At 41.8% G+C, this 18,334-nt stretch overlaps 2 protein-coding genes across 4 annotated transcripts in view; one reads left to right on the top strand and one right to left on the bottom strand.

Annotated features, from left to right (window-relative positions):
* The window catches only part of LOC110528483 (disks large-associated protein 4), a 209,842-nt gene that overhangs the window by 132,461 nt on the left and 59,047 nt on the right, over nt 1-18,334 (top strand). The gene's annotated exons all lie outside the window — the stretch shown is intronic.
* Nucleotides 62-5,565, bottom strand: LOC110528486 (GTPase IMAP family member 7). The gene is made up of 3 exons (XM_021610589.3): nt 5,470-5,565; nt 2,561-2,650; nt 62-2,445 (listed from the first exon to the last, which is right to left on the bottom strand). The coding sequence occupies exons 2-3, from the start codon at nt 2,640-2,642 to the stop codon at nt 1,667-1,669; spliced, it is 861 nt and encodes a 286-aa protein (XP_021466264.2). The 5' UTR covers nt 2,643-2,650; nt 5,470-5,565; the 3' UTR covers nt 62-1,666.

The following is an 18,334-nucleotide window of genomic DNA, read 5'->3' as shown; positions in this document are numbered from 1 at the left end:
GGTTGGACATTGCGGGTAATTGACCAATAAAGTGATCTTAATCTTAATAACAGACAAGAGGTAGTTACACTCTTAATTTATTTTTATTTAGCAATTCACCAAATATATTAATCAGACCCATTTTACATATAGAAAACAGTGATAAAATAGATGTACCTTTTTGTCTTATAGACCACATGGAAAATTCAATAAATAGGATTTATTAAATATGAATAAAGAATTGCTAAAGTGCCAAAAAATGTGCGCTTTGACATGTCCCTAGTCATGTTTTTCCAATTTCTAAGAATATTTAACCCACATAACCCACACATGGTTATACATTATTCCCTTTCAAAGATTTGTTACAAAAGAAACATTGAACATATAATAGTCCCATTATAGTGTAATAGCAGGTGAGCTGCTTTCTGATATTTTATGGTGGAAAACTGAGCCCGTTGAGCATATCACGTCAAATTCAACCCTGTTACTTTAATGACACGTCCTTTGAACTTACTATACTCCTTTTGTTATCGCTTGAGACGGGAAAACGTGTTTTTATGGAGTTGATCATGTGCTCCTTATGGCAGAATGTTAAAATGTGGTTAAATTAATCGTTTTTTTGTAATCAAGTTACACTAACCAAAATGTACTCTATTCGTGTAACGACCCAGAACATAATACCACACACCAAACTAAACATAGAGCTTCAGGCTTAAACTTAATTTGGGTTTCATTCCCTTGACTATGCTGTTCCATTTCAAATTGTAAAGTTGCAGAACTCCCTGTGATTTTGAATTGTATATCCCCATTAACACACACTTACTAAATACATACACCCTTAATACACACATCCCTATAAAAACATACACCGCTATGTAATACTTTTAATACCACTAAATGCATACTGTACATACTATATATCCTAACTAAATAAATACACACCCAGTTGGCCTACACCTGCTTTGTTCAGAAAGTGTAGTGAACGTTAAAGTAAACAGAACATTGAGCATTGTAACTCCTGTTGTTGATTGGGTGATTATGTATAGTGCATGCCGCTTTAGCAGGAGTTTTGTGTAAGCCCGTCAGGAAATAAGGGCAAGGCCAGACCAGGACACGTAGATTTTATCGTATCCGTGAATCCAGTGCTTTCTCAGTGGTAATCATACGTTGACGTAAGGGGAGATGACGCATCGATATCCATACAATTTCCATCCATTTCCACAAATAAAAAGTTGAGATGAGTTGAACTTTTGACGTGCCGACTGTTACGTAACCATCCGTTTAGCCAATTAGAAAATAGGGTATATTATACATCTACATGCACCTGGACCATGGACTAAAATGAATCCGTTCTAATTTGGTGTCCACAGACAGTCTGGCCTCGCCCTCAGTTGCCTCTGCTCCATTCCCCGTCATACCCATAAAATAGGAGCAAATGCATCTCAGTTGTTAGAAAACATGTAGTTCAGTATACTGTCGCAAAACATAGCAAAACATTTAACCAACTGAATGCACCCCTGGCATTTTAAAGGTCAAGCATCTCCGTAGTGCAGTGTTTCTTAATCCCGGTCCTGGGGACACAAAGGGGTGCACATTTCTGGTGTACAGTATTGTTTTTGCTTTACACATCTGATTCAAATCATCAAATCTTGATGATGAGTTGATCATTTGAATCAGCTGTGTAGTGCTAGGGCAAAAATGTGCACCCCTTTGTGTTCCCAGGACCAGGATAATAAAACACTTGCTTAGTGAGTACAGGTACAGGTACAGGTATTGGCCACAAACCTGCTAAGCCAAACAACATCCATGGACTGTGGTATTTCAATTGAGGCCAGATCTCTTCTCTGATCTTTTCCTGTGCCGTCTCATAATCCTCATTGGTGTAGTACTTTCCTCCATTATCCTCCACTATCTGCTCTATCTTCCTCAGCAGCTCTCTGACCTGAGTGTAGTTCTTTCTCTTGACATTGATGATTGAGTGATATCTGTTCCCACAGCTTGTAACAAGTTTCCGCAGTTCTTTGCTCTCTTTCAGAAACTCAGAAACTGATTTTTTCCCTATCTGATCTTCACCAGTGAACAGCACCATGGTGTACATTGAGGCATCTTCCCCAAAGTTCTCCTGGATCCACTTCACAGTGTTCCTTTCCTCCTCTGTGAACCTCCCCAGCCTGATCACCAACAGGAACACATGGGGTCCTGGAACTGACATGTAGATGCATCTTTCTAGTTCCCTTTTCATTTGATCTACACTCATTGTTGGGTCAAAGAGTCCTGGCGTGTCAATCACATCGATCTTCCACCCATCCACCTCTTCACTCCCTTTCTCACACTTTGTAATGACAGAATCAGCGTTGGGCTCCACTTTAAACACCTCTCTCCCCAGGATAGTGTTTCCTGTTGCACTCTTCCCCACTCCAGTCTTACCCACCAGAACAATCCTCAGATCAGAGGGCTGCCCTGAATCTGTGGAAACAGACGAAAAAGTGGGGGATGCTTGAGTTGATCATAAAAGCAAGCTTCTAGATAAGATAGAGAAAAACATGTGTTCTGTGTGCATGTGAAGTATATGGATGCGTACCTTGACATTGACCAGTAAATATTTGCAGACACAGTGTTACCAGCAATAGAATCATCAGAGTCCTTTCTCTTCCTTGTGTCATCTCAACAGCTGCAGTGACCAACCAAAATCACAGAAACAGACAGTAATGTCATTAGTAAGGTTGCAAAGTTCTGGTAAATTGTCCCAAACACCCAGGTTTTCCAGAAATCTCGGTTGTAAGATTCCTGGGTTATAATTTATTCTTAGCTGAATGATATAACGATCTAAACAATAGGCTTACTCTGCTTCACATCACCTGCCATCACATGGTTGGAGAGTTATTTATCCAATAGAGCCCAGAGAGTGTTCTTCAATGGAAGCTTCTCTAACATGAAAAATGTACAGTGCATTGGGCCGTTGCTCTTCTCTATTTTTAAAAATGATTTGCCACTGGTCTTACACGAAGCTAGAATGACTATATATCCGATGATTCCACATTCTACATGTCAGCACCCAAAGCCAGTGGACTCACTGACATTCTAAATAAGGAGTTACAGTCAGTATCAGAATGATTAATAATGAACTGGTCTTTAATACATCTAAACCTAAAAGCATTGTATTTGGTTCAGAACATTCTCTAAGACCTGAACCTCAACTGGAGTTGTGTATAAAGGTTGTGACCATTGATCAAGTTGAGGAAGCTAAACTCCTGGGTATAACATTGGATGGTCAATTATCATGGTCAAGTCATATTGACAAAGTTGTTATGAGGATGGGGAGGGGTATATCAACTGTACTATTTGTTCAGGCTCTGGTCTTGTCCCCTCTTGATTACTGTCTGGTAATATGGTCAAGTGCAGCAAAGAAAGACCTAGCAAAGCTACATCATACATACATCATTAGCTGATCATGTATATCCTGTCTGATTTAACATATTCTGGTGTCTGACTCTGATCAGACCAGACAGTTACTGTACAGAGAAGTTGCAGGTGTGTCACTCTCACAACAATCTACTTTAAGGTTTATTGATCTAAGATGGACCCACTTGAACAAGATAAATAATTTCTTGAGCAACATTAGGATACCTAGACCTTCCTATCCTAGCCTCGTACGATCATCCTGATCTTGTGATTCAATGTTCAAACTGAATGTAAGCTTGTTAGATCAGGATGGTTGTACGATGCTATTACTATCCTGACCTGGAACATATTTGAAGACTATTTATTGGTTTAGTGGATATTGATGTCATTTTTTAAATAATTTAACGCTAGTAAATTTTTGTTCAGTTTGGATATTGGTTTGATATTCAGAGTTTACTTGTCAATACCTATTTGACAGAAGGTCCTAGGATGATATACGTATCTACACCGAACAAAAATATAAACGCAGCATGTAAAGTGTTTGTCCCATGTTTCATGAGCTGAAATAAAAGATCCCAGACTTTTTCCAGACGCACATGAGCTTATTTCTGTAAACATTTTTGCACAAATTTGTTTACATCCCTGTTAGTAAGCATTTCTCCATTGCCAAGATAATCCATCGTGTGGCATATCAAGAAGCTGATTAAACAGCATGATCATTACATTACAGGTGCACCTTGTGCTGGGGACAATAACAGGTCACTCTAAAATGTGCAGTTTTGTCACAGAACACAATGCCACAGATGTCTCTAGTTGAGAGAGCATGGAATTAGCATTCTGACTGCAAGATTGTCCACCAGAGCTGTTGCCAGAGAATTTAATGATACATTAAAGCAGCCTCCAACGTCATTTTATGGAATTTGGCAGCATTTTCTTGAAAGAATGAAATAAAACAACATAATTCATGATGGTTTCTATTTGATTTTAGTCCGTTTTGGAGTGAAAGATAGTTTCAGTATAGTTTTAGTTTTTCATACAGGTTTGTTAATTATTCTATTTCAGTGTACTAAATTGTTTTTTCATTATTAGTTTTTGTTTTAGTTTCAGTTTAGTATTATAACCTTGCTATGGAGGAGGGAGGTCAGTGACCTAACATCAATGGTTTTAGATGTATACACCATTTGGACTGGAAGCTATTGAAACTGTGATCTGTATGTGAATTAATAACCACAGTTGTAATAGAATAAACATTTGTAGAAAATAAAAGATGGGCAATTTAGAAAAAATGTAAGGTGTACATTTGATGAGAGATGTTAAAGAACCTACCACGCTTGTATGTAGATCTGTAGCTCATATGGATAGGAAGGTATTGAAAGTTAGACCTATCACAATATGTATGCCTGTAAAATCAGGGAAGTGGTGAACTGGAATTCTATGAAATGTAGCATGGATGACAGGGTCAGTGGCTTAACATTATCTGGTTCCATCTAGATATGGAGCACCCTTAGTAGTTAGTGGTAACTAATACAAATATTGGGTCCTTCAGCGACTGGAGTCCCGATGCAGTGTGTGTCATCTTCATATTTGGTGAACCCTCCTGAATGGGAATTGCAATCACCTTTATTGCACTTTTACAAAGGTCCCTAAACCACCTGAGTGCTAGAAAAGCATGTTGACTACTTTCTTGCTTTGTTAAGGGAAGAGTTCGACTATCGGTCTAAAATAATAATCATAATAATTTAAAATAATCTAATTCTAGATATCACTCTCATCATCCTAGGACCCTCCGTCGGAGAGCTATTGATGAGCCAACCCCTGAATATCGAAAGTCAAAACAAAGTTAATGTGGTGATCAACCATGCATAAAGACTTGGCATGAAGGTATCAATAAACCAGTTGCTATACAGTTATTCAACTATTGTAGAGGAATTGCAGTTGAATACTAGCCGGCTTTCTAAAACTGGCACATTTACAGTAACATTGATTCATGTGCACTGTCCCTGTAAAACGAAATTGAACAAAGGAGAGTATATTGTTGTAGAACGTTTAGCAAAATATTACTCCTACGTTATAAAGTTGAATACTCACTTTTACTGCAGTTAAATGATTTGTGAATTGGTGCCTCTTGTGACTATGAGAGCTGAAGCAATGTGCAGTGCCATACGTTATGAGTTTCGTTTTCCCGGCATATATAAGTTTCGTTTTCCCTGTAACTAGTGTGTTCTAGCCAATCAGAAAGTGTTTTAGGCAAAAACCCAATCCAGTGCAGAGATAAATTCTGATAAATGATTATCAAGTACTCTCCTTAGCCTTATGCCAACAACCATAAAACGAGTGAAAAAATGTGTCAGATAGAATCTGTATACAGAGAGTCTGTCAGTGCCATACTGTAGCAACAACACAGTGAAAGCATTTTATGCATAGTTATTGTATCCAACAACAGGTTGTATAGTATAGGATTCTATTGAGCCTCTGCTTATGTTGTGCTGTCTATAAGGCAGCAACGTGGGTGGTAGCAAAGCAATGTTAGAGAGTATTAGGAAGGGTGCTCTTTGGATGAAAGGTTCTTGGCAATAATGAAAACTACTGTACTTTCCAAGGCACTGATATCTGATACATGATATGAGCACAGATTTGTATACATTTGTATGGGTGTATGGCTCGGTTTTGGCCATAATATCTCACCTGCTGCACCCTTAGTCTCACAGTTTTTGAGAGTGCTTATATATCATTTTAAGGTCATATCAAGTTAAAAACAATACCCTGACACATGAAGTTTTTGAAAGTGTGTATAGAAACGGAGGTAGCCTGGCGGTTAGCACAATTGGAAATGCAAACTTGTACTGTATTTGAGGTTTAAAAAACTTCTAATTTCCACTGACATTTCAGACTCGAGTTGCCCTAACGAAAAATGTATCAAACCCTACAGAAATGTACATTAATTATAATCTACATAATAATTTACGTTTCCTGTTGCTGAAGGATTATTTTCCTGCTGTATAAAACTGGCTCAAATTGAGATACTACATCTGTGTGGCTTGGCTATGGCCACATCTCTCTCTACCTGCCTCCACAGCAACTCAGACTGCCATTCTAGTCAGTATTTCACAGATTTCATTAATGGCTTCCATGGAATCAGCCTTCATCCATCCACCTTCTGTAAATTCTTGTTAATCTAACTGCACTGCCAATTTACAGTAGCTATTACTGTGAAAGAATGCCATGCTATTGTTTGAGGAGAGTGCACAGTTATGTACTTGAAAATGCATTATTAAACCAATTAGGCACATTTGGGAAGTCTTGATATAAAAAATGTAACAGAAATGTATTTTCTATTTAACTACACAAGTCAGTTAAGAACAAATTCTTATTTACAATGACAGCCTAGGAACAGTGTGTTAACCGCCTTGTTCAGGGGAAGAACAACAGATTTTTACCTTGTCAGCTTGGGGATTCGATCTAGTAACCTTTTGGTTACTGGCCCAACACTCTAACCACTAAGATACCTGCCGGCCCAGAAATACAATGATTCATTTGATTCAAAGTCTAAAACTTTGCACATACACCGCTGCCATCTAGTGGCCAAAATCTAAATTGCGCCTGGGCTGGCATTGCGCCTGGGTAGCATGTTTTTTCTATGTATTATCTTTTACCAGATCTAATGTGTTATGTTCTCCTACATTAATTTAACATTTTCACAAACTTCAAAGAGTTTCCTTTCAAATAGTATCAAGAATATGCATATCCTTGCTTCAGGTCCTGAGCTACAGGCAGTTAGATTTGGGTATGTCATTTTAGGTGAAAATTGAAGAAAAAAAAGGCTGGATCCTAAAGAGGTTTTAACCACCTTGCCAGGCAGGGCACTGGCACAGACCGTCTGGGGCTTGGCAGGCTTGCTGGAGTGGCACCAACCAGCCATCCCCCCTCTGCCACTCCCTGCCACCCGCCGCCGGCCCAATCCTCTTTACCTGCCTCACAATGCCAATCGGTGTGCCACCCTTTGTGCCTCATGCCAGGGATGCCCGTTGGAAAAGCTCTTCTGTTTTGGAGTCTGGCGAGAGAGAGACAGATGGGAAGCTGGGAAGAGGGAGGGGTCTACCCGGAGGTAAGGGCTCTCCTGGTGACAAGACACTAGGGCTGTGGCTTTGTACCTGCCGGCTGTGGAACGGGAGGTAGGGGAGATAGTCAGCAGCAGAAGGTGCTGCTATCAGAGTGGATCAGAAGCGAGGTGGAGGTTTGATGTTGGACGTGTGAGAGGAGAGGAGGGGACTCCTTGCTGGGTTTCAGCTGGCTACTCGTGCGATGCTGAGAGCAACGACATACTGTATCTCCATCCATCCCCATGCATGAACACACACACTCTCTCTCTCTCTATCTCTATTGCACGCTCTCTCTCTCTCTCTCTCTCACACACAACATACACTCTCTCTCTCGCACACTCTCTCTCTCTCGCACGCTCTCTCTCTCTCTCACACAACACACACAATCTCTCTCTCTCTCACACACACACACACACACACACACACACACACACACACACACACACAATATAAAATGAACAGTTAACAAAAGTTCCAAAGGAATAGAGACATTTCAAATGTCATGTAATGTCTATATACAGTGTTGTAACGATGTGCAAATAGTTAAAGTACAAAAGGGAAAATAAATATGGGTTGTATTTACAATTGTGTTTGCTCTTCGCTGGTTGACCTTTTCTTGTGGAAACAGGTCACAAATGTTGCTGCTGTGATGGCACAGTGTGGTATTTCACCCAATAGATATGGGAGTTTATCAAAATGTGATTTGTTTTCTATTTCTTTGTGGCTCTGTGTAATCTGAGGGAAATATGAGTCTCTAATATGCTCATACATTTGGCAGGAAGTTAGGAGGTGCAGCTTAGTTTCCACCTCATTTTAAGGGCATTGTACACATAGCCTGTCTTCTCTTGAGAGCCAGGTCTGCCTACGGCTATGCTCACTGAGTCTCTACATAGTAAACACTTTCCTTCATTTTGGGTCAGACACACTGGTCAGATATTCTGCCACTGTGTACTCTCTGTTTAGGGCCAAGTAGCATTCTAGTTTGCTCTGTTTTTTTGTTAATTCTTTCCAATGTGTCAAGTAATTCTCTTTTTGTTTTCTCATGATTTGGTTGGGTCAAATTGTTTTGCTGCCCTGGGGCTCTGTGGTGTCAGTTTGTGTTTGTGAACAGAGCCCCAGGACCAGCTTGCTTAGGGGACTCTTCTCCAGGTGAATCTCTCTGTAGGTGATGGCTTTGTTATGGGTTAGGAACTACTTCCTTTTAGGTGGTTGTAGAATTGAACAGCTTTTTTCTGGATTTTGACCATTAACAACAACCATAAAGGACAATGTATTCTAAACTCAGCAAAAAAAAGAAACGTCCTCTCACTGTCAACTGTGTATATTTTCAGCAAACTTAATTAACACGTGTAAATATTTGTATGAACATAAGATTCAACAACTGAGACATAAACTGAACAAGTCCCACAGACATGTGTCATGTGTCAAGTGTCAGTGTGTAGTGGGTCGGATGAAGTCAGGCGCAGGACACAGAACTGAGTAAAAACGTAACTTTACTCGAAAATAAACCAAACACCAGCTCACAGAAATACTGACCACTTAACAACGAATAAACACACACAAAAACCATGGGGAAAACAGAGGGTTAAATAATGAACATGTAATTGGGGAATTGAAACCAGGTGTGTAAAACAAAGACAAAACAAAAGGAAAATGAAAGGTGGATCTGCAATGGCTAGAAGGGCGGTGACGTCGAACGCCGAGCAAGGAGAGGGACCGACTTCGGCGGAAGTCGTGACAACATGTGATTAACAGAAATGGAATAATGTTTCCCTGAACAAATGGGGGGTCAAAATCAAAAGTAACAGTCAGTATCTGGTGTGGCCACCAGCTGCATTAAGTACTGCAGTGCATCTCCTCCTCATGGACTGCACCAGATTTGCCAGTTCTTGCTGTGAGATGTTACCCCACTCTTCCACCAAGGCACCTGCAAGTTCCCAGACATTTCTGGGAGGAATGGTCCTAGCCCTCACCCGCCGATCCAACAGGTCCCAGACGTGCTCAATGGGATTGAGATCCAGGCTCTTCGCTGGACATAGCAGAACACTGACATTCCTGTCTTGCAGGAAATCACGCACAGAACGAGCAGTATGGCTGGTGGCATTGTCATGCTGGAGGGTCATGTCAGGATGAGCCTGCAGGAAGTGTACCACATGAGGGAGGAGGATGTCTTCCCTGTAACACACAGCGTTGAGATTGCCTGCAATGACAACAAGCTCAGTCCGATGATGCTGTGACACACCACCCCAGACCATGATGGACCCTCCTCCTCCATATCGATCCTGCTCCAGAGTACAGGCCTCGGTGTAAAGAATATGCCTTCGAGGATAAACGCGAATCCGACCATCACCCTGGTGAGACAAAACCACGACTAGTCAGTGAAGTGCCAATCCTGCCAGTCCTGTCTGGTCCAGCGATGGTGGGTTTGTGCCCATAGGCGACGTTGTTGCCGGTGATATCTGGTGAGGACCCGCCTTACAACAGGCCTACAAGCCCTTACAATGAAGATCTGTGAAGTTATTTTGGTTTTTACAAATTATCTTTGAAAGACAGGGTCCTGAAAAAGGGACGTTTCTTTTTTCGCTGAATCATAAAACACGGGACGAGATGTTAAAAACTGTCCATTGTGCCAATAGATGGAATGCACTCGCATGAGATTTGCCGTGATGTTGACAGAGTGGCATGGGAGGTTTATTTCTTAGACTGGGTTAAGATGTCAATTTTGGGACACATCCTCAGTAGTGTGCCTTTGAATCAGTGGGTGTTTCGGCCTTTAATCACTAAACACTCTCATCAAAGGTGGCCAGCTAAAGGGTGATCAAGCCTTAGCTTGTGTCCCATGCCCAATTAAGATGTCCCACGGGACTATGCAAGGCAGGGGCGTCCTCTTCCCTGAGCCAGTCCGACAGCTGACCGCATACCTCATATGCTCTCCTCAAGTTGGAGGGATCTGAATTGGGTTCTCAGGTGGGGGTGGGGGGTCATGAAGTTATAGCCCAGCAAGGGTCCTTCCGTTTAATCCAGATCCACTGGCTGCCTCTTTCAGCTGCTTGAGAAACTGCTCTGACGGTCTGCCGCAGAGCCTGTCCATGGATTCCAAGTTCTTTCAGCAACCTGATGGTGGAAGAAGCCACGAATCCTCTGCATCCCACTTCAACTGTCCAGACTTTTGCATTCCAGCCACGCTGAGTTGCGTCTGCTGCCAACTCTGTGTAACTCAGTTTCTTACGCTCGTAGGCCTCTTCAACAGAGTTTTCCCACAGGACTGTGAGCTCTATGATGTACACAGCCTTTCGTGAAGGGGACCAGAGTACCATGTCTGGCCTAAGGTTGGTAGAAGCAATCTCAGGTGGAAAAATTAGTTGCTGGCCAATATCGACAAGCATCTTCCAGTCCCGGGCCATGGCTAGGTGTCCAGTTTCTGGCTTTGTAGGAGGATACTTGGGCCTTTTCTGTCCCTCCCAGATGAATGTTGTTGTTTTGACGGGATTGCTTGTTTTTGGAGGTAATGAATTGGTTGCACTCCTCTTGGTCTCAAGTGCTGCAGCCAGGCTCTTGAGGACCTGATTGTGCCTCCAGGTGTAGCGGCCTTGTGAGAGGCTGGTCTTGCAACCTGTCATTATATGCCTGAGAGTCGCTGGAGCTGGGCAGAGGGGGCAGGTTGAGTCCTCGCCATACCATTGATGTAGATTTTTTGGTGATGGAAGCACATCATAAACAGCTCTTATGATGAAGCTGATGTTGCTTGCCTCCATTTGCCAAAGCTCACTCCAGTTGATCTTTCTCCTCTCCAGGCCTTCCCACCACGTCCATTGCCCTTGTTTAGCAAGAGAGACAGCCTTTGCACTTCTTGCAGTCTCCTCCTGTCTGCGCACCTCCTCGACCACCAGCTTCCTGCGTTCAGATGTTGTTGCCTTATGGAACGTTGGTTTGCTTGCTGCCAGGCCAAAGCCTCCTCTTCCATGCTGGATATTCCCCACAATGTCTTGGTGTCTCAGGGCTGATGTTGCTTGCTGCACAGCCTTGGATGATGTCCATTTCCATCCAGTTTGTAGGGGAGGTGCAGCCTTGCTAATGGTCTGGTCTTTAGAGTCCTTCAATGTCATCTGAAGTCTTACTTTAGAGCACTTGTACTCCTCCGTTAGACTTGTAAGAGGTAGTTCAAGGACCCCTTTGCCATAGAGGCCGATGTTACTCAAGCATCGTGGGACACCCAGCCATTTCTTCACGTATGATGTAATGGTTCGCTCCATCTTCTCCACTGTTGTTATTGGGACCTCATAGACGGTGAGTGGCCACATTACCCGGGGGAGAAGTCCAAACTGTAGGCACCAAAGCTTGAGCCTCCCAGGCAGTAGGGTCTTGTTGATGTTCTCAAGACCGTCGGCGATGTCCTGCCTTACTTGCTGCACTTGATCTTTATCCCGGAGGCTTTCGTTGTACCATCTACCCAGGCTCTTGATGGGTTGCTCAGACACCGTTGGTATCGGGTCATCTCCAATGCAGAACCTCACATCTTTAAGCTGTCCCTTGACTATGGAAATGCTTCGAGATTTGCTTGGCTTGATTTTCATCCGGGCCCACTTGATGTTATCCTGCAGTTTTGCAAGTAGCCGCCTGGTGCATGCTGCAGTGGTGGTCAGTGTAGTCATGTCATCCATGTATGCTCGGATAGGTGGGAGACGGAGCCCCTCCTTAGTTCTCTCACCGCCGACCACCCATCTCGATGCCCTGATGATGACTTCCATGGCCATAGTGAAGGCCAGAGGAGAAATTGTACAGCCTGCCATTATGCCTACTTCCAAGCGCTGCCATGTTGTTGTGAAGTCAGGTGTTGTGAAACACAATTGCAGGTCTTGGAAATAGGCCTTTACCAGTGTAGTGATGGGTTCCCAGAGGAGTTCATGGGGAACTGAGCCAAAGGCATTGGCCAGGTCGAGGAAGATGACATAGAGGTCTCTCTTGTCCTTCTTAACTGTTTGGATCTGGTGCCAAATCATACTAGTATGTTCCAGGCAACCAGAGAAACCAGGAATGCCTGCTTTCTGTACAGATGTATCAATGTACTTGTTCCTTTCCAGATAAGTTGACAGCCTCTGTGCTATTATACTGAAAAAGATCTTCCCTTCGACGTTGAGAAGGGAGATTGGTCGGAATTGACTGATGTCTGTCGCATCGTTCTCTTTCGGGATTAGCACACCACCAGCCCTTCGCCATGCCTTTGGTATTATTTCCTTCTGCCACACTATCCTCATGAGCCTCCAAAGAAAGCGTAGAACATCTGGGGCGTTCTTGTAGAGCTTGTATGGTACTCCATTAGGCCCAGGAGCCAAGGCCGCTCTTGCTCTTCGGACAACGTTCTCTACTTCCCTCCATTTTGGAGGGTCAGTGTCCAGATTGAATTCTGGTGGTTGAATAGGTGGGATGTCATGTGGGATGATTATCTGCTCATGCCTTTTCATGTCCTGGTGGACCTTTTCCAGATGTTCTTCCAGTTCAGGCTTTGGAGTTTTTAGGATTCCGCACTTTTCCTTTGCGAAGAGATCTTTGACAAACGTAAAGGGTTTTTTATAGAACTGTGTTCTTGAGTGTTCCTTCTTCCTACGAAGTTTCCTTAAGTTTTCCGCTCTTCGCAAGGTTGCCAGCCGACATTTAATGTCTGCTTGGAGTAGCATGAGACCTTCTCTCTCTGCATCAGAGGCCTTCTTCCACTGCTTCCTCAGCTGCCTTCTCTCTCTGACAAGTATCTCGATCTCCTGCTGCCTCCTAGATTTGGCTGGTGCGGGTGGTGTCTTGCCACTTCTCCTTTCGTTTACTCCAAAGCGCTCTTCTCCGTAGTGGTAGATAATGTCTCCCATCCTTTCAAGCTTTTTCTCTGCTGTTCCTACCTGTTGTTCCAAGATTTTTGTCAGGTCGTTGTTGATTGTTTCCCACTCTCTCTTTTCAACAGCTTTGGGCCACTTCACACTCGGTCTGTGCCCTTTGATCTTTTCCTGTTTTAGAGGTCTATGTGGTTGGGTGAGTTCATCCACCGGCATTTCTGTGCTTGTGTTATCCTCCTCGGTTACAGGGGTGCTGATGCTCTGCGAACTTTGGTTTGCGTCCCGTCGCTGTGCTTCATTCGACAGATTTGACTGGCTGCTTCGTAAGAAGTACTGGTCAATGTGAGGTCCCTGTCTCTGCTCTCCCAAGCACCTTTTCCTCCCTTGATGGATCCTTAACCCCATTGCCGATGTTACTCTCTCCCAACCACAGCTGCACGCCTGAAGTGTGTGTCCTGCTGCTGTTATGGTTGTCTCATGTGCTGTGTTCCTACTCGTAGTCGTTTCCGTTCCTGGGTCCGTAACCATGTGATCAGTCGTTGAGCCATCTTGCGCCCCAGCTCTCGCAGGCTCTCAATTTATAACTGATTAAAGTATTTTTAGCCTGAACCTAATTGATATGTCGAATTTTATGTTCCTTTTGATGACGTAGAAGGCTCTTCTTGTCTTGTCTCTCAGCTCGTTCACAGCTTTGTGGAAGATACCTGTGTCGCTGATGTTTAGGCTGAGGTATGTATCGTTTTTTTGTGTGCGCTATGGCAATGGTGTCTAGATGGAATTTGTCTAATCAACAAGAGTATGAGAAAACTTTGCCTTTGTTTTGGTTTGTTTTTTTGTCAATTAGGGTGTGCAGGGTGAATATATGGTCTGTCGTACGGTAATTTGGTAAAAAGCCAATTTGACATTTGCTCAGAACATCGTTTTCGCTGAGGAAATGTACGAGTCTGCTGTTAATGACAGTGCAGAGGATTTTCCTAGGGTTGCTGTTGACGCATATACCATGGTAGTGTCATGACGTTGGCCTCTTTGGGTATAGCAAGCCCATCCCCCTCTCCCTGCCTCCCCCTTTCCTCCTTCAACTAGGTTGCTGTGGTCAGAGAGACGTCGTAAATTCCTGAGAATCTCCTCATGGACACACAGTATAGAGAGAGTAGATTTTCATGGAAAACAAAGGAAATCCTTCCACCTCACATAACTTGAGGTACAAACATTTCATGTTTCTGAGAAAGTATAAAAGATCGGTGAAGAATCCAGCTACGAACTGGTCCGTTTGTCACAACTTGGGGAAGCTCATGGGAGACGGTGTGGCCACATTACCATAACGCTGTTTATATAATAGCCTCACATATGAGGTTTACCTAATTTATCTAATTGTTGTATAAGATGAATGAGTGAGAATGATACTGTTTGTATAATTGTGTAATATGATTTTGGACTGTTTAATGAAGAAAAATACAATTCCCTTTTGATTTGAACTAAATTAGAGGACCGCCCCTGAGCCCACTTAGGGTCAGGCCTCCTGGGACAGCCCCTTTTCTGCCATTCCAAATAAAACCCAACTTTAAGAAATTATCAGCAGACCGAGCTTACCTCAATTACGAGATGGCTAAAGGCTGCAGATCATGTTTGTCTCCAGTTGTAGGAGAAAGGTTGTAGACTATTGCTGAATCTTTTAACCATACCACGTGGTTAAACTCTTAGACTATCGATACAGACATAATAAGAACAAGTCTTTGATATGAATTACTAGTCTGCAGCTAGGAATTCGGTATCATTGAACGTGAACAACGACAACTCCCGAAACAGCCATTCTATAACAAATTTCACTCTGAACAATCCCCTCTAACCACAACCGAGAGAGAAAGGGAGAGAGACGGACAATTCTACAAAAGACATGAACTTTTCACCAACGATCAAGATGACACCCTGAGCGTAAATATATATATATTGATTGCAATTGTTCCCGAATGAGTGAGCTTTCATGTGCAAAGGATTAGCATTTCAATTGTTATAATTATCACTCTGTAGTAACTTCTTAGTCGACCTCCACTTCCCCTTTTGTCTAACAAGCCGCCATGCCGGTTTAGCCCACTAGGGCACATTTTCCTATCATTTCATGTAACCATATTTACCTTGTTTGTTTGTTTGTTTATGCATTTCTGTGAATTACTTAGTTAGTAATTAATAAATGATTTAAAACAATTGATGTATGGATGACTCATAGTGAAGACTGGGTTTGTGCAGATAACCAACAATTTACGACGTTTAAAATGAGACTAACGTGAGGTAAAGTAAATAATTCATTAATTCGAAGACTAATTGATCAGATAAAATATCTGAAAAGTTATTTTAGGAAATGATAACTTTGTAATCTGAATATTTTTCCTTGGTGCCCCGACTTCCTAGTAATTACGGTTACATGATTAATCAGTCTAATAACTAATTACAGAGAATCTTTGATAAAACTAGAAGTCTTCAGTTAATGATAGTAAATACATGACAGTAGTTATTGGGGTCAAAATTGTGTCCACTTTTGTGGATTGGGGTCATCAGTCCTTGGTTCCAAATATTGGGGAAGATGCCAGAACTGAAAAGGATGTTAAAGAGTTTAAGAATAGCCCATTGGAATTTGTGGTCTGTATATTTTATCATTTAATTTAGGATACCATCAACACCACAGGACTTTTTGGTGGGAGGGTTTGTATTTTGTCCTGTAGTTTATTCAATGTTTTTGGAGAATACAGTGGGTTCTTGTAGTCTCAAAGAGCTCTCTTGAATTTTTTCAACATTTTGTTAAAAATCGTGCAACATTTCAATGTCCTGCTACTCATGCCAGGAATATAGTATATGCATATGATTAGTATGTGTGGATAGAAAACACTCTGAAGTTTCTAAAACTGGTTAAATCATGTCTGTGACTATAACAGAACGTGAACAGCAAGCAAAATCCCAAGAAAAACCTGTTCACAAAAAATAAAAATATTCATCCGCCAGTCTCTGAAATTGTCTATGGCAAGAGAAAATAGATAGCGACCAGTTGACAGTTCCTACAGCTTCCACACGATGTCGCCAGTACTGGCAATTTCATTGGATTTAATCCTTGGTGGAATGAGAAATAGGCCCTTCCTGTCATCCAGTAAACAGGAAGAGGCTTATGGGAGAGAGACAATGGACGATGATTTCAAGAGTAGCTGCTATTGAATACAGATCGCCCCGTGATCAATTTGATCGATTATTAACGTTTACAAATACCTAAAGTTGGGTTACAAAAGTAGTTTGAAGTGTTTTGTCAAATTTATAGGCAACTTTTTTAATTTAAAAAAATGACGTTGCGTTTTGGAAAGCTTATAGGCAACTTATAGGCAACTTTATAGGCAACTTTATAGGCAACTTTTTTAATTTAAAAAAATGACGTTGCGTTTTGGAAAGCTGTTTTTTCCTGGATCAGACGGGCTATATAAATTGACATTTTGGGTATACATGGACGGATTTAATCGGAAAAAATACCCAATTGTGATGTTTATGGGACATATAGGAGAGCCAACAAAGAAGCTAGTCAAAGGTAATGAATGTTTTATATTTTATTTCTGCGTTTTGTGTAGCGCCGGCTACGCTAATTATTTTGTTTACGTCCCCTTCAGGTATTTCGGGGTGTTGCATGCTATCAGATAATAGCTTCTCATGCTTTCGCCGAAAAGCATTTAAAAAATCTGACATGTTGGCTAGATTCACAACGAGTGTAGCTTTAATTCAGTACCCTGCATGTGTGTTTTAATGAAAGTTTGAGTTTTATCGAGTACTATTAGCATTTGGCGTTGCGCACTTCCATTTCCTGTTGGCTAGGTGAGACGCTGGCGTCTCACCTGGCTCTAAGAGGTTTTAAATAGTTGTCTCTAAGATTTGTATTTGATCATGTACAGTGTCTTTGGAAAGTATTCAGAACGCTTGACTTTTTTCACATTTTGTTAGGTTAGAGTCTTATTCAAAAATGTATTCAATAGTTTTTTTCCCCTCATCAATCTACACACAATACCCCATAATGACAAAGCAAAAACAGGTTTTTAGAAATTGTTGCAAATAAAATATACAAATAAACTGAAATATAACATTTACATAAGTATTCAGACCGTTTACTCAGCACCTTTGGCAGCGGTTACAGCCTTCTTGGGTATGACGCTACAAGTTTGGCACACCTGTATTTAGGGAGTTTACTTTCTAGAGCTCTGTCAGAGTGACCATTGGGTTCTTGGTCACCTCCCTGACCAAGGCCCTTCTCCCCCGATTGCTCAGTTTGGCAGGGTGACCAGCTCTGGGAAGAGTCTTGGTGGCTACAAACTTCTTCTATTTAAGAATGATGGATGCCACTGTGTTCTTTGGGACCTTCAATGCTGTAGATTTTTTTTCTTGCCCTTCCCCAGATCTGTACCTCGACACAACCATGTCTCAGAGCTCTACGGGCAAATTCCTTTGACCTCATAGCTTGGTTTTTGCTCTGACATGCACTGTAGAACATTATAGAGACAGATATGTGCCTTTACAAATCATGTCCAATCAATTGAATTTACCACAGGTGGACTCCAATCAAGTTGTAGAAACATCTCAAGGATATTCAATGGAAACAGGATGCATCTGAGCTTTTTTTAATCAATTTTAGAATAAGGCTGTAATGTAACAAAATGTGGAAAAAGTCATGAGGTCTGAATCCTTTCTGAAGGCAGTTTGTTTATGCTGTTGGTTATTTTTTAATTTATTTTTTTACAGCTTTTTTGCTACATATTCATACATTTTACATGTACATTTTACATACTTTTATATAAAGCAGTCACATAACAATAATACATTACCAAACATAAACTCTTTAATCCCACCCCTCAGCCACACTCAGCCCATCCCACCTATCACCATAGACCTCAGCTCTTTAATCCCACCCCTCAGCCATACTCAGCCCATCCCACCTATCACCATAGACCTCAGCTCTTTAATCCCACCCCTCAGCCACTCTCATTGTATTATATTGTATTATATTATTTA

Source organism: Oncorhynchus mykiss, chromosome 7 (genome assembly GCF_057628025.1).
Source record: "Oncorhynchus mykiss isolate SJ-2025 chromosome 7, ASM5762802v1, whole genome shotgun sequence".
Lineage (NCBI taxonomy): Eukaryota > Metazoa > Chordata > Actinopteri > Salmoniformes > Salmonidae > Oncorhynchus > Oncorhynchus mykiss.
The sequence above is the reverse complement of the archived record's forward strand: the minus strand, read 5'-3'. Positions and strand labels throughout refer to the sequence as shown.